The sequence below is a fragment of the Austrofundulus limnaeus genome, unplaced genomic scaffold (assembly GCF_001266775.1).
Source record: "Austrofundulus limnaeus strain Quisiro unplaced genomic scaffold, Austrofundulus_limnaeus-1.0 Scaffold15, whole genome shotgun sequence".
NCBI lineage: Eukaryota > Metazoa > Chordata > Actinopteri > Cyprinodontiformes > Rivulidae > Austrofundulus > Austrofundulus limnaeus.
Window position 1 is genome coordinate 1233265 of NW_013952417.1, and position 14463 is coordinate 1247727.

The 14463-nt window shown below is 38.5% G+C and overlaps 1 protein-coding gene across 1 annotated transcript in view; it reads right to left on the bottom strand.

Moving 5' to 3' along the window:
* The window catches only part of LOC106513813 (glutamate decarboxylase 1), a gene marked incomplete in the record, with an annotated part of 22662 nt that overhangs the window by 4571 nt on the left and 3628 nt on the right, over positions 1 to 14463 (bottom strand). Inside the window, 10 exon segments of the mRNA XM_014002814.1 lie at positions 2552 to 2630; positions 2710 to 2774; positions 2864 to 2980; positions 3052 to 3106; positions 3216 to 3295; positions 3658 to 3773; positions 3888 to 4000; positions 8008 to 8098; positions 9035 to 9277; positions 10144 to 10284. Coding sequence (XP_013858268.1) covers positions 2552 to 2630; positions 2710 to 2774; positions 2864 to 2980; positions 3052 to 3106; positions 3216 to 3295; positions 3658 to 3773; positions 3888 to 4000; positions 8008 to 8098; positions 9035 to 9277; positions 10144 to 10284 — 1100 coding nt within the window.

Genomic DNA, 14463 nt, shown 5'->3' on the forward strand with positions numbered 1-14463 from the left:
AGTATGTATTTATTGGATTGTGGCAGTGATTTATTAGCTCAATATCTGAGAACCTCAGATTGAGTCTGATCTGATTTTATTTAAATCCAAATTAAATACATTCTTATATGCTATTGCTTCAAATTAATTGTTCTTCTAACTTTTTACGTTTTGATGTTGTATCTTGATGTGTGTTCCTACATATTAACTTGCTTTTATTCTGTAAAGCACCTTGAGTTGCCTTCTGGTGTGAAATGTGCTATACAAATAAATTTGCCTTGTCTTGCGTATTAAAATACCTGTAATGATGATGTGTCAGGGTGGGTGAATGGTTGACAAATTTGATGCTAAAAGCATCATGCCAGATCACTGTAATTATCTTCTTTGTAAAATATTATAAGTCTGAGCATGCTATGTTGAGCAAGAACACATTTTTGGATAATTGTAAATTCTTTTATCTGTGCACCACACAAAGAGGATAAGGCTGCCACGGTTTCTCAGCAGCTTTTAGTTTGTTTCCTTGAGGTTGATACAATCAGAGTATTTCTGCCAAATAACCGTTAGCCATTATCTCATCATGGTTTGCTCAAGCCCATTTCCATAGCAGATGTTGCTGTCTAAAAACAGCTCCAATCATCAGAATATCAAAAGCTAATATGAAATCGTGGAGATTGAGGTAGTTTCATAACAGTATCACTTGGGTCTCAGCTGCTTTCGAGCCATTAACTCATCAGTCCTGTCTAACATAAACACCATGTCTTCAAACAGAGGCTGTTGGACAGAAATACAACAAGTAAGATATTATTTGTTTCCAATTTTTTTCCACAGAATCTCACTTCCAGCGTTTAACTATCTAACTAACAAAGAAACAGAGTTGGAAAGTAACTAAGTACAAATACTTTGTTAGTGTACTTAAGTAGAATTTTTTGGGTATCTGTACTTTATTTGACTAAATATTTTTCAGCCTAATTTTTACTTCTACTTTTTACATTTTCACACAGTTATCTGTACTTTTTACTCCTTATATTTTTAAAAAAGGCAAGAAGTAGAAAGTCATTACTTTTTTTACTTGTTTTTATTCCAGCTTGTTATTGTAAAAAATAAACACTATCCATATAAATTGTGCCTCCTATAGAGTGAATTTAATTGTGGTTGAATGAGAAGTAAAAATATACAAAATGTACACAAACAAATCATGTCACACTCCAGCAGGACATAATCATTAAAATAAAAGGACTGTACTTAAGAAGTATTTGTATTTCATGAATTATATTATTACATTTGGCCGCAGCCCTCAGAGAGATTTTAATTTTGGGGAAAATGTTTGGGCAGCCTTGATATACGTATGTATATAAACTGAAACAGCTGAACAAGTGCAACCTAAATTTAACATAAACTAGACATGGGTTTTTACGATGTAAAAACAAGTGTGCATTGCCACGTAGCATTCATTTGCCTGCAGCAGTGGACTTGCAGAATGACCTGTGAGCAAGTTCAAATGTGATTTCTTTACCAGCTTGTGCTTGTCAAGTCAGCAAGTGTTTGTAATGAGGATTATTCTGTGACCATACAAAGTGTGTAGAGATTTTCTGTTAAAGTTACTGTGGCTGGGTTTTGAACCCTGATCTCCCACATGAAAGCCTATGGCATTAATCATTAGACCATTGGAGCTGTGGCAGAGGGGATTGCCAGGAGTTGGTTTGTATGTGTGCAGAAAGAGGCCACATTGTCAATGCAATCTTTGACACTAAACTGCAATTTACAACAATAGGACAATATTAACACAATATTACAGTAAAACATCAAAATACAATCACATTAATATTGTAATCACTGAACTACTGAGTTTAAATATTATTAAACTGTGGTGCAGAACCATATTGTGTAGATGCAGCAGGGGGCAGTATTGGACCAATACAAGGCTCCTTTGACTGCCATTATAACTTATTAAACATTAATATTGCAAAAACTATACATTTTACAGGCACCAAAAGGCATAGCCATCATTTAGCACAGGAGATTTACAGATATAAATTACAATGGCAGCTCTAGAACAAAGTATGCAGGAGGAGAAGCGTGCCAAAGTTGAGATGACTTGGATGGGAAACGAATCACAATAGTGTGCATTGCGTTGGCAATGCACACTGATTAATTATCTTAAGACGATATAGTCATTTTTGCATTTTTTGGGGAGGTCACCTCCTAATAAATGTCATTACAGAAAATCTAACTGCTCATTTTAAATCAATACTTTTACTTTTAATACTTAAGTACAAAACATATCAGATACTTTAAAACTTTTACTCAAGTAATATTCCTAAAGGAGACTTTAACTTTTACCAAAGTAAGTTTTATAAGATACTTGTACTTTTACTCAAGTAATATTCCTAAAGGAGACTTTAACTTTTACCAAAGTAATGTTTTGGTAAGATACTTGTACTTTTACTGAAGTATCACTTTGTGATACTTTATACAACGCTGCAAATAAAGAAAATGCAGCCTAACCATATACATCTCAAATGTAATGGTTGGACAATAGGAGGTTATTTTTAGGATGTGTGTTGGTTTTTACCTTTTCTCTGACCAGGATTGCTGAACACTGCAAGGGGACTCCCATCATCTTGTGAGGGTTCCATGTGACAGAGTTGGCCCTGCAAAGTTTAATCCAAATGTTCATGAGTCGATGTAGTCACGTAAAGGACAACGTCTCAAGTTTCGATGCCCTCTTACCGCTCAACTCCACTGAGCTTATGGCGGTGCTTTCTAGACATCAGCAGTCCACCACCCCAGGCACCCTGAGGGGACAAAGGAGTGCCGTGAAAACACACAATACAGACGAGACTACTCCAACACAACAGAGACTGACTCAGGGTCAGCTACTCACATCAACATGGAGCCACAAGTTGTACTTCTCACAGATGTCAGCGATCTCATTGATAGGATCAAATGCACCGTACACTGTGGAACCAGCTGTGGCGTTCACAAACAGCGGCACGTAACCCTGCAGAATCACACACATGACTAATGGTAGACGTGTCTGTCATACAAAAAAACCAACAAAAACACACCAACCTTCTGTTTCACATCAATGATTTTAGCCTCTAGATCTGCAGGTATGACTCTCCCTCTGAAAACAAGCAAAACAACCAATTATCATATTTTATATTTTGTATTTTTACATTTCCTTTGTTACGTTGACTACAGCTCAATAGTTAGTCAGCCAATCCACTGCAAACCTTTCATCTGTGCTCAGCAGGACCACGTTCTCAGTCCCGAAGCCGAGAGCAGCTCCAGCCTTTTTAATGGAGTAGTGGCTCTGCAGGGACACAGTGAACAAACCTTTATTCCACCACAGAACAGCTGCTTTCTGAAAGGTTGACCATTCTATGAGCTAAATTCATTTTCAAAAGCTTGCTTTATATGTGTCAGTTGTGCAACTCAAAAACACTGGCATAAAAATAAGAATTATTATAAGAAGACTTTTGATTTATCAGTTTTTAGCAAAATACAAAGTTCCTGTTAGGTGTTATGCGTTACGTGTGTGTGTACAAATATTGCAAAGGTTGTGTATCAGCACTATACATCTCACATTTTTGTCCGTGTTGTCAGGTGTGTTTCTGTCAGACATGTTAAGTGATGGTCCTGTGTGTGTGTGTGTGTGTGTGTCGGGTCACGTACGTATTCAGATGTGAACAGGATGAGGCGGGGAGCAACAGACATGCCCTTGGTCTTGACTTCAGGGAAGTACTTGTAGCGAGCGATCATTACGCTGTACATGTTGGAGATAGCACCCCCTATCAAACAAGAACAGACACTTCAGCACAAAAAAATCCCTTTCACCAACTTAAAAAAATAAGTCCAGCGTTCTGTTTATGGTGAGGACTAATTGATGTTCTTTCTAAAATGACCTGGTGAAAAGAGTCCGTCTCCTTCTCCACCTGGCCAGCCAATCATCTCTCTCATCTTCTTCAGAGTCAGCTGCTCCATCAGCACGAACACTGGAGCAATCTCATAGGTGAACCTGCCAATCAAATTTGTTCTTGAACAACCTGCATCATTTTACACATTGTCACACAGACACACTCACCTAATAGTTTTCATTGTTTGCATTAGCCTTTATAACTCTACACAGAGCTTAACAAGGAGCTGATGCTGACTGGACTAATTAAAAAGCCTCTGATAGGAGCCAGCCAGCACACATTCATATTGAAATTCTAAAATCACGGAGTAGTTTAATTAGAGCACACAAAGCCCTGATGGTTATCTGTCAGCCCTGTCACTCTGGCGATGTGAATGTGAATGAATGTGTAGATGTGTGAATGAAAACCAGAGAGGGGATGTTTGAAAGAGATAACAACCTCTTTTCAGCCTCAGAATATAGAAAATCAAAGTTGGAAACAGGGCATTTTATTAGCATATCAAAAGAAAGAAAAAGAGAAGACTATACGTAGTATGGAGCGCCAAATGTAAAATGAAATGTTAAAAAGTTTCATATTTTTCATTATTTAGCTCACTGTTCTTACATTTACTGATTTTTACTAAACATTAAATCTAAATGTTAAAAATTATATTTAAATGTTAAATCCTAAATCTAAGTGTTTGAAGTGCAGCTCAAACACCAGCCATAACTGCAAGTTTGATGTCTTGTGGAGAAGCTTTAGCTGCATTGGCGCGCTAGCGGTTGCTATTGTCTCAGGATGATGACATCATACTATAAGCCAAGCACCAACAGCAAAGGCTGCGTTCCATTCCAAAATACCTGAATGTGAACTTTAACGTTTAACTTCAATATTTAAGGTTTAGCTTTTACATTTAGATTTAAACATTTAGATTTAGGATATATAGGATTATAAATAGGATTTATTATGTAAATATATTTTACAACATTCAAATTTAACATTTAGCAAAAATTAACTAAATGTACGGAGAGCAGTGAGCTAAATAACAATAAAATGTTAGTGGAATTTTTTTAAAACTCAAAATGTGTGCTAAATAATGACAGGTATGTTGGTGAAATTTTTTTTAACATTTTGTTTTGCACTTTGTGCCCCATAAAATTGTGTTTCCAAAAGAATGATTTTGAAGTTTTTACTTTAGTTTTAAACGATAGATGTGCGCCTGACCTGCTCAAAACTCTTTGAGAGGCTAAAGTAGGTTGAATGTGTTGCAGAGATTCATAAAAGCATGAGTGCTCTAGCCGACAAATCGTCTTCTACCCACACACACACACACACACACACACACACACACACACACACACACACACACNCACACACACACACACACACACACACACACACACACACACACACACACACACACACACACACACACACACACACTGGCACAGTGTTATGGGGACATTACACTGACTTCCATTAATTTCTACAGCTTAATCCTGACTCTAAACCTAACCTAAACTCAATTCACACCTTAGTCCTAAACCTAACCCCAACCCAACAACAGTATTTCTCCTCATGAGGACAAGGCTTAGGTCCCTATAATACCAGTTGGTCCCCACAAGAAGGTTTGTATGCCAAAAATGGTTCCCACATAGTAGGGAATACCCACTCGCGCAAACACACACAACCCCACCCTCAGGATAGATTCCTGCTTACTCTGACTCTAAAGAGGCCAGTTACACAACATTTCTATTCTTACAACGCTGAAACCATAGAACCAGCGCAACAAAAGGATGTTCTTGTTTCCCGTATGTCTTCTGTAAACAAGTAAATACCTAAACAAGCACTGCAGCAGTGTGTAGTGTGGGGAGAAAGCCTCTAAGGGTGGGGGATGAGTAGGGAAACAATGAACTGAAGGAATATGTGACATGAGGGGGAGTGTGCACAGAAAACGGTACAAAAAAAATAATAAAAATCATATATATAAGATATAAGTGAAAACAGAAATGGGTTGAAATCTTAGCAAAGGGAGGCTGAAAAATCAAAGTCATTAATTAATCAAACTAGTCGTATTGAGGGATGACCTTTGTCTTGATTTAATTACAAAATTACCTCCCAGTCAATGTGAAGCCACTTTAAGACTGAGGGGTTTTAACTTTGATCTATAACAGCAAATGTCTCCATTTTCAGAATGTTTTATGTCTATTTTTTGTAAACATAATTGCCTTTAACATGCTGCTAATATTTTAATGAAAGGAAAACAAATATATTAGATATGCGAGATGTCTCACTTTTATTTTCACTGAAAACTGATGCAGAAAAAAAGAGGACAAACCCAGGACAGCTTTTTAAAATTCTCCTTCGCTCTGAGTCATTTCATGCTGTAATGGCAATAATGGTGATCATTATCACAATCAGAGCCAATCATTGGTCTTTTCAGAGTGAAAATTACCCCTCACTCACCTGCCTCTCTCCAGAGACAGCCCCTAAATGCCCTTATTATCATCATCAAGGGCACACAATGCGCGTGAGAGTGTGTTTGATTGTGCACATGTGTGTGTGTGTGTGGCCCTCTGACCCATAAACCACACTCTGCTTTGAACCCCTCAGACGAGTCCGTTTGTGTCCACGGGGACAAAAGAACCAGAATCAGCCCTCTGCAGGGAGCTGCCGCGGCCAGTTTCTCTGTGAAACTGGGTTTTCTGTGCAGCCCAAGGACATTGTGTGTCAGTGTGGGGCCCAGCTGGCCTATCTGCTAAGACCAGCTCACAATGAGCCTGCAGTCAATGGGCTGGAAAGCCTCGCTGCTGTATCTGGGACAGCCAGGGCTGGTGTGTGAGTGTCATTACGGAAGAGTGTTTGACTGTGGGAAGTCAATGGCTCTGTCTCTTGGGGCATTCTTCCAACCAAGAGATGAGATAGGAAAGTTATCTAAGTAGGGGGCAGTTTCCTGTCCTAATGTTTGGGGACTAAGACAAACGGAACGTCTGGACGCTTAAAAATCTTCTCTTTTGTTGCTCACGCTCACTCCTGTTACATTTTGTTCAGCTCTGGTGCTGCTGCAGGTTGTTGACAACAGGTTTTTCAAGTTCAAGCTTTTTATTTTATAATCATTCAACTTGACAACAGTTAGTACAATGATAATCTTGGATTTGTTTGACGCTTGTGTTAATAACTTGTCCTACATCTAATAATAACTCTTGCCAATTGATGCTCTCCTTAATTTGCATCCTTTATATAAAAAGCAACATATTTATTTGACCTGTCATTTGTGATCAGATATTATTTCAGCACAAAGAGCGTTTGAGAGATTTGCCTTCTGCCATATGACAATATGCATTTCAGTTTTTATATAAAAGTAAATTAATTGCTTTTTGTGCAACTTTTGCCTGATTACTGTTGCCTTACGGAAAGTTTTATGGGTGTAACTTTTTATTTCATAAATTGAATGATTTCATGTATTAATCAACTTGTGAATAATTGGCAGAAAAATAATGAGGACAGAATAGAAATACAAACAAATATCAATAATTTTTGAAAGTTAACACATTTAAAATAAATAAATATTCGACTCTTTTACCCCCAGTAACAATATATTTCTTCATGTTTGTGAGTGTGTATCTTCAGTTTATTGACATTTGCAAAAAAAAAAATACTCTGATTTGACTTGAGTTTGCTGCAACAATCACTCCAAAATTTGGGTTTACGTGTACAAAGTCTGTGTGTTTGGAGTGTGTGAAGCAAATGTGGTTGATATCCTCTATCAGACTAGGCCACCATGTAAGTTTGACCAGGAATCAATATGCAATCTAACCACCCCTGGGGCTCTGGGGCCGGGCAGTCTCCGATGTACACCACAGCACAGTGGCAGCCCTGCATCTGTCGATACACAGTGTTCAGGACAAACACAGTTCTTTATATAACCGACCCGACTGCTGCAACCGGTGGTGAAGGGAATTCAGGCAAGCAACATAAACACTTCCGGCACGCTGCAAAACGATAACAACTGCGGGCAATTTCCAGTGGTCTTTTAATGGAAAATCTCAGTTGTCCCTACGTGACGTATTGACCATAAACATGTTCTGATAAAACATGGTTAAAGACACCTGATGACTGCGTGACTTACATGTTGGTGTTGGCTGTGGAAGTCAACCACTCCCCTGCCAGACCAATGATGTCCAAACCTGAAGACAACTGGTTGAAGAACCGTGGGTGACCTGAACACAAACAGAAACACTGAATGTGGTGATTTATAGTAAACAACAGAGGGGATAAAAAAATAATTATATAATGATCGCAGTGGCTTGGAGATTATATCTGACCTACGTACTTATTCAGTGTAAAAAAGACCAGATTTCACTTTTTATTCCCCTGGTCAGTCGTGATACAGAGGATCTGGTTTGATTTATCATAAAGACAGCAATGACAGCCATTTAGACACCCACCTGGAGCCAGTCTTGCATACAAGTGCCTGTGAATGTTATATTCTCATCTGTATCCTCCACATTATCACTGTAGCAACAAAATAATTAACGTGGTTTTGCTGAATAAACTGGCAGAGACTAACAGGGGAGAAGAAACAAAGAGGAAGCGTTCTCCTTCAGAAAAGCGGACAGCTCCACGTCGTTGCCTTGCACAGAATGAAGTTTTATCCTCAGAATGTCTGAAAATGGAAATTAGGCCTGAATAGATTTGAGCTGAACACGCAGCAGAGCTACTGTGTTATCTGTAAAAACCCACAGGACAGTTTGAGCTTTGTTGTTTTAACAGCTTGGAACAGCTCCTGTTAAAACCCCCCTCAGGCCACACTTGGTTTAATAAGTCCTATGGGGTGGGTGAGGGAGGGGGAGGCAGGGGAGATGGGGAGGGGGGTCCATCTGATTTAACAGGAGGGAAAATAAATAAGGCAGTCATCTTGGAGAGCTGCGTCCTGTCATAAAACCTTTATACGGTTGAATTGCTGCATTCAAATGTGAATAACTATAAAGATGAAAGAAACTCGTTAATTTTAAAGTCTATATTTTAGTTAAAATGATAAATATTAAAATGTAAATATCTGTTATTTCTTGGCTTTTTAGAGTATTATGTCTGTGTTATAATAAATCACAGTCATGTTTTTAAATCCTGCCAGTCTTTGTGTTCTGAGTCCTCACCTGTCCGGACTCCGTATTTGAGCGTGTCCCTGCAGTCCACCAGGATCTGCTCCAGGGACTCGGGCTGGTCCGACAGCTCCAGATTAAAGCCCTCCATCCCCTCCAGCAGCTGGTGAGGGTGGTGGAAGTCCAGCACCTTGGTGGAGCGATCGAAAGTCTTCTTGATGTAGTTTGTGAGAATGTCGACAACCTCCAGCAGAAACTGGAGGGTGGGCTCCTCGCCATTTTTAGCCGGCAGGAGGTCTAAAAAAAAAAAAAGGAGGGGATAGCAGAAATTAAACCTGCTGTTGATTCAGATACGAGCTGTTTATTTACACGTTTCAAATCTGAAATCAACATTTTAAAATGTTGATTTTAAATTTATTTTCTGACCATTTCAACTTATTTAAGCTAATCCTGTCAAACAGCTCACCTGTGCAGAAAAAAAAACTAAAGCTCAGCTTAAATAGCAACATGGGATGTTTCCAAACCAAAAATAAACAATGTATCTCAATAATCTACAATTAATGAAAAAAAATTAACAAATAAAAACAAAATGAATGAAGTCATTGCTTCAATTCTTTACAAATGAATATAAGTTTATTTTTTCCCCAATTTGTTCCACTGAATTACTTTTCTTTCTCCTATCTCTATAGCCTAGCAGTTAGTTGTGGCTAAGATTTTCAACTTTCAGGTTGTGCCTCTTGCTAAAATATGCAATAAAACAATTATAATGTCAAGATATGTGCGTTATGATACAACAGGCCTATATTATTTTCAACGAAACAAGCTTTATAAAAATGTATCTTCAATGGTGATGTTCAATGTGCTTCTCCTACAACTGACAATAAAATAATAATAAAAAAATAATAATTATTTCCAAAACTGCATGACATGAATTACCTAACCTATATATGGGATTTACAAGGTGAAAAGTCAATGCAGCACTAATTGATACAAGAGCCTGTTTAATGAAGGCTATAACAACTTTTATGGTGACAACTGACCAAGAGATGTGAAAATAAAGATGGCTTTTTAATTATCCAGACGATCATTTTGTTTAATCTGAAATGATGATTAGGTTCTAGGAGGAAGGAGCTTTGTGTTAACAGCCCGGCGGCCTGCCTCACCTCGGGCGAACAGGTTGGAGAAGTCGGTCTCCGTGCGGCGGAAGCGCGCGTCCCTGCCCTCACCGTTGTCGCACGCGAGCAGGTTCTTCTGGGCCGCGAGCCTCCCTCTCTCCTCCAGGCTGTTGTTCTTCTGCAGGAACCCTAAGGTGTCACACAGCGAGTTATCCCCAAACACCTCCATCACTCCAACACAAGTAAAGAAAAACACTGAATAAAATAAATAAAATAAAATAAAAAAGATGATCCTCGCCACAAACAGAATGATGATGAATTAAATATCCTGAGGTTTTTTTTAACAGCACCACGGGCCTCTGCTGGTCTGAAACGTCTGATCAGGGGTTGTTAACTGATCTGTGGGAAAATCAAACAGGACAATGGCACGCGCCAGCACCGGAGTGCCCGCCTGTGACGTCACACGGCCCGCGGTCATCCCGCGCGCACTGCGCGCGTGATGGAGCAGCTGTCTGCAGCGGGCCTGATCATAAACTCATCTCTTTATTATAGGTGTCAATGTGACAGAACAATTAAGGCTCCACCATCTCCCTTCTGATCTACATGTATTTATTTATTTATTTATTTATTTATTTATTTATTTATTTATTTATTTATTTATTTATTTATTTATTTTATTTTATTTTATTTTTTTGCTCTCGTCTTTTATAGAAAAATATCCCACGAACCACTGGACGGATTTTAAAATAAACTTTCTTGAAATAATTATTGGAGAGACCACTCTCACTGATTTCATTTTACAGTAAACACACATCAAGAAGGACAGCAGCAGAGACAACTGACATTTATAAAACACACATATGTGGCCTGTCAGTTTCTTAAATATTGTCTCATAATGTTATTTTTTTTATTTACTTTAGACCGGATTGATCCCAACACTAAGTCTGGGCCCTAAAACTTTGTTTAAACATTTGCTTGTATTATTTTTTTGGTCTAAACTATGTTAGTAAAATATTTTAGGAACCACAAGACAGAATTTATTGAAACTTCAAGACAGCAGGCCTATATTCTTGGACAGGCAGTATTTGATTAACTTTTGGAGTTGATCCATTTAAAAACGGCTGCCAGAGATAATCAATATTAGCCAATAAATATAATGAAGTTGACATAATGAGCTAAAATGTGAGTCAGATAAGCTCTGTTCCATCTTGTCCACAAGTTTGAGCGAAACCTTTTCAAGGCTTGACTGAAGCAGCTCTGTCTTTTTCTCAATAAGATAAACTCTAAAAGCCTTGAAGGAACGGAGTCTGTTTAATTAAAATATAATTTGATCCTGAGACCCTCTAAGAGAGGAGAGGACAGAAAACACCAGAGTTCCTGAGTGTTTTAGCTGATTTATATTGAGACAAACAGCTCAATAACTTTCTGTTTGATATATTCTTTATCACAGAATCCATATCGCCCGTGGATATTATCCTCTGACTCCAGATAACTGGAATGTGTGTGTGTGTGTGTGTGTGTGTGTGTGTGTGTGTGTGTGTGTGTGTGTGTGTGTGTGTGTCGGGTCACGTACGTATTCAGATGTGAACAGGATGAGGCGGGGAGCAACAGACATGCCCTTGGTCTTGACTTCAGGGAAGTACTTGTAGCGAGCGATCATTACGCTGTACATGTTGGAGATAGCACCCCCTATCAAACAAGAACAGACACTTCAGCACAAAAAAATCCCTTTCACCAACTTAAAAAAATAAGTCCAGCGTTCTGTTTATGGTGAGGACTAATTGATGTTCTTTCTAAAATGACCTGGTGAAAAGAGTCCGTCTCCTTCTCCACCTGGCCAGCCAATCATCTCTCTCATCTTCTTCAGAGTCAGCTGCTCCATCAGCACGAACACTGGAGCAATCTCATAGGTGAACCTGCCAATCAAATTTGTTCTTGAACAACCTGCATCATTTTACACATTGTCACACAGACACACTCACCTAATAGTTTTCATTGTTTGCATTAGCCTTTATAACTCTACACAGAGCTTAACAAGGAGCTGATGCTGACTGGACTAATTAAAAAGCCTCTGATAGGAGCCAGCCAGCACACATTCATATTGAAATTCTAAAATCACGGAGTAGTTTAATTAGAGCACACAAAGCCCTGATGGTTATCTGTCAGCCCTGTCACTCTGGCGATGTGAATGTGAATGAATGTGTAGATGTGTGAATGAAAACCAGAGAGGGGATGTTTGAAAGAGATAACAACCTCTTTTCAGCCTCAGAATATAGAAAATCAAAGTTGGAAACAGGGCATTTTATTAGCATATCAAAAGAAAGAAAAAGAGAAGACTATACGTAGTATGGAGCGCCAAATGTAAAATGAAATGTTAAAAAGTTTCATATTTTTCATTATTTAGCTCACTGTTCTTACATTTACTGATTTTTACTAAACATTAAATCTAAATGTTAAAAATTATATTTAAATGTTAAATCCTAAATCTAAGTGTTTGAAGTGCAGCTCAAACACCAGCCATAACTGCAAGTTTGATGTCTTGTGGAGAAGCTTTAGCTGCATTGGCGCGCTAGCGGTTGCTATTGTCTCAGGATGATGACATCATACTATAAGCCAAGCACCAACAGCAAAGGCTGCGTTCCATTCCAAAATACCTGAATGTGAACTTTAACGTTTAACTTCAATATTTAAGGTTTAGCTTTTACATTTAGATTTAAACATTTAGATTTAGGATATATAGGATTATAAATAGGATTTATTATGTAAATATATTTTACAACATTCAAATTTAACATTTAGCAAAAATTAACTAAATGTACGGAGAGCAGTGAGCTAAATAACAATAAAATGTTAGTGGAATTTTTTTAAAACTCAAAATGTGTGCTAAATAATGACAGGTATGTTGGTGAAATTTTTTTTAACATTTTGTTTTGCACTTTGTGCCCCATAAAATTGTGTTTCCAAAAGAATGATTTTGAAGTTTTTACTTTAGTTTTAAACGATAGATGTGCGCCTGACCTGCTCAAAACTCTTTGAGAGGCTAAAGTAGGTTGAATGTGTTGCAGAGATTCATAAAAGCATGAGTGCTCTAGCCGACAAATCGTCTTCTACCCACACACACACACACACACACACACACACACACACACACACACACACACACNTGGTTTGACAGGCCAGCTGACACGCTAGCATTTAGCCCCACAAGCCTGGCCGGGTGTATGTGTGAGAGGGCGTGTGTGTGTGTGTGTGTGTGTGTATGTGTGTGTGTGTGTGTGTGTGTGTGTGTGTGTGTGTGTGTGTTATCAAAAAGATTAACTGCTGAAAGCTAAAATAAACAAAAAACAAAGAGGGAAAAAAGGCCTGTTGTTATTTTCCAGGCTTGTTCTGTTTTATCTTTTCATGTCGGAAGGATTCTGGTGGTGGCTCTGAAATAGAAAGGACGTGTGGGGAGGGGGGGGGGGGGGGGCAGAGGGTGGTCCCATCTTCACAGCTACGGGCTGATGCGCACTGACCTTTGGAGGATGGAAACAAGGACTGACAGCAGGGGTTGGGCCAACTTGAACAGATCCAGAGGCTTGGATTTCACAAATGGCTCATGTGATATGAACACACAGGCCTGGCATGTATATATATCACCACTGTGGTTTTAGAAATCTTAACTGGAGAAGCTTTTGGAGTCAAAACTTTATGCAAATTTATGTTATTGTAGATGTTGTGTTGGGGATGACTCAGCTGATAATTCACACTGAACTGTTGACTTAATGTGGAGGAAATGGACATCCATTTTCTGGGAGTCTCATTCTTGTTTGTCTATTTTGCTAATAAACAGGGTTTAATTCAAATGTTGAAGCTGAGTATTCTGTTTTGTAAATGATTCTTTTACCTCACCGGATTTTAACACAATATCTGTAAAACTGCCTGAATTATGATGTGTTTTTTTAGGTCCATTAACCAGAGAACCCATTGACAATCAGACTGCACCAGTTGACCGGTTCCATGTTCTTCACAGAATAAAATAGAGAGATATTTTGCTAACAGACAAACAAATTTGACAGTTGTTGATAAAAGTTCAAATTGGAAACAAAGCTCTGTGTGGTCTCATGCAGAAAACCAGGTTATGTGTTGGGGACCAGTCTCAGGTTTGAGCACAATACTGGGAAACTGTCTCATGTTGTGTTTTTCAAGGTCTGACTGTGGCAACCATTTTACACCAAAAAGGTTATGTCAGCTACATCACTTTTTACTTTTTGAGAGAGAGATATTTTGCTAACAGACAGACACGCCCACATGGACGCGACAACAACAAAAAAATTAACAATAAAGCAACGGAATCCGACACACTGCACGTTCAAAATAACATTAAAT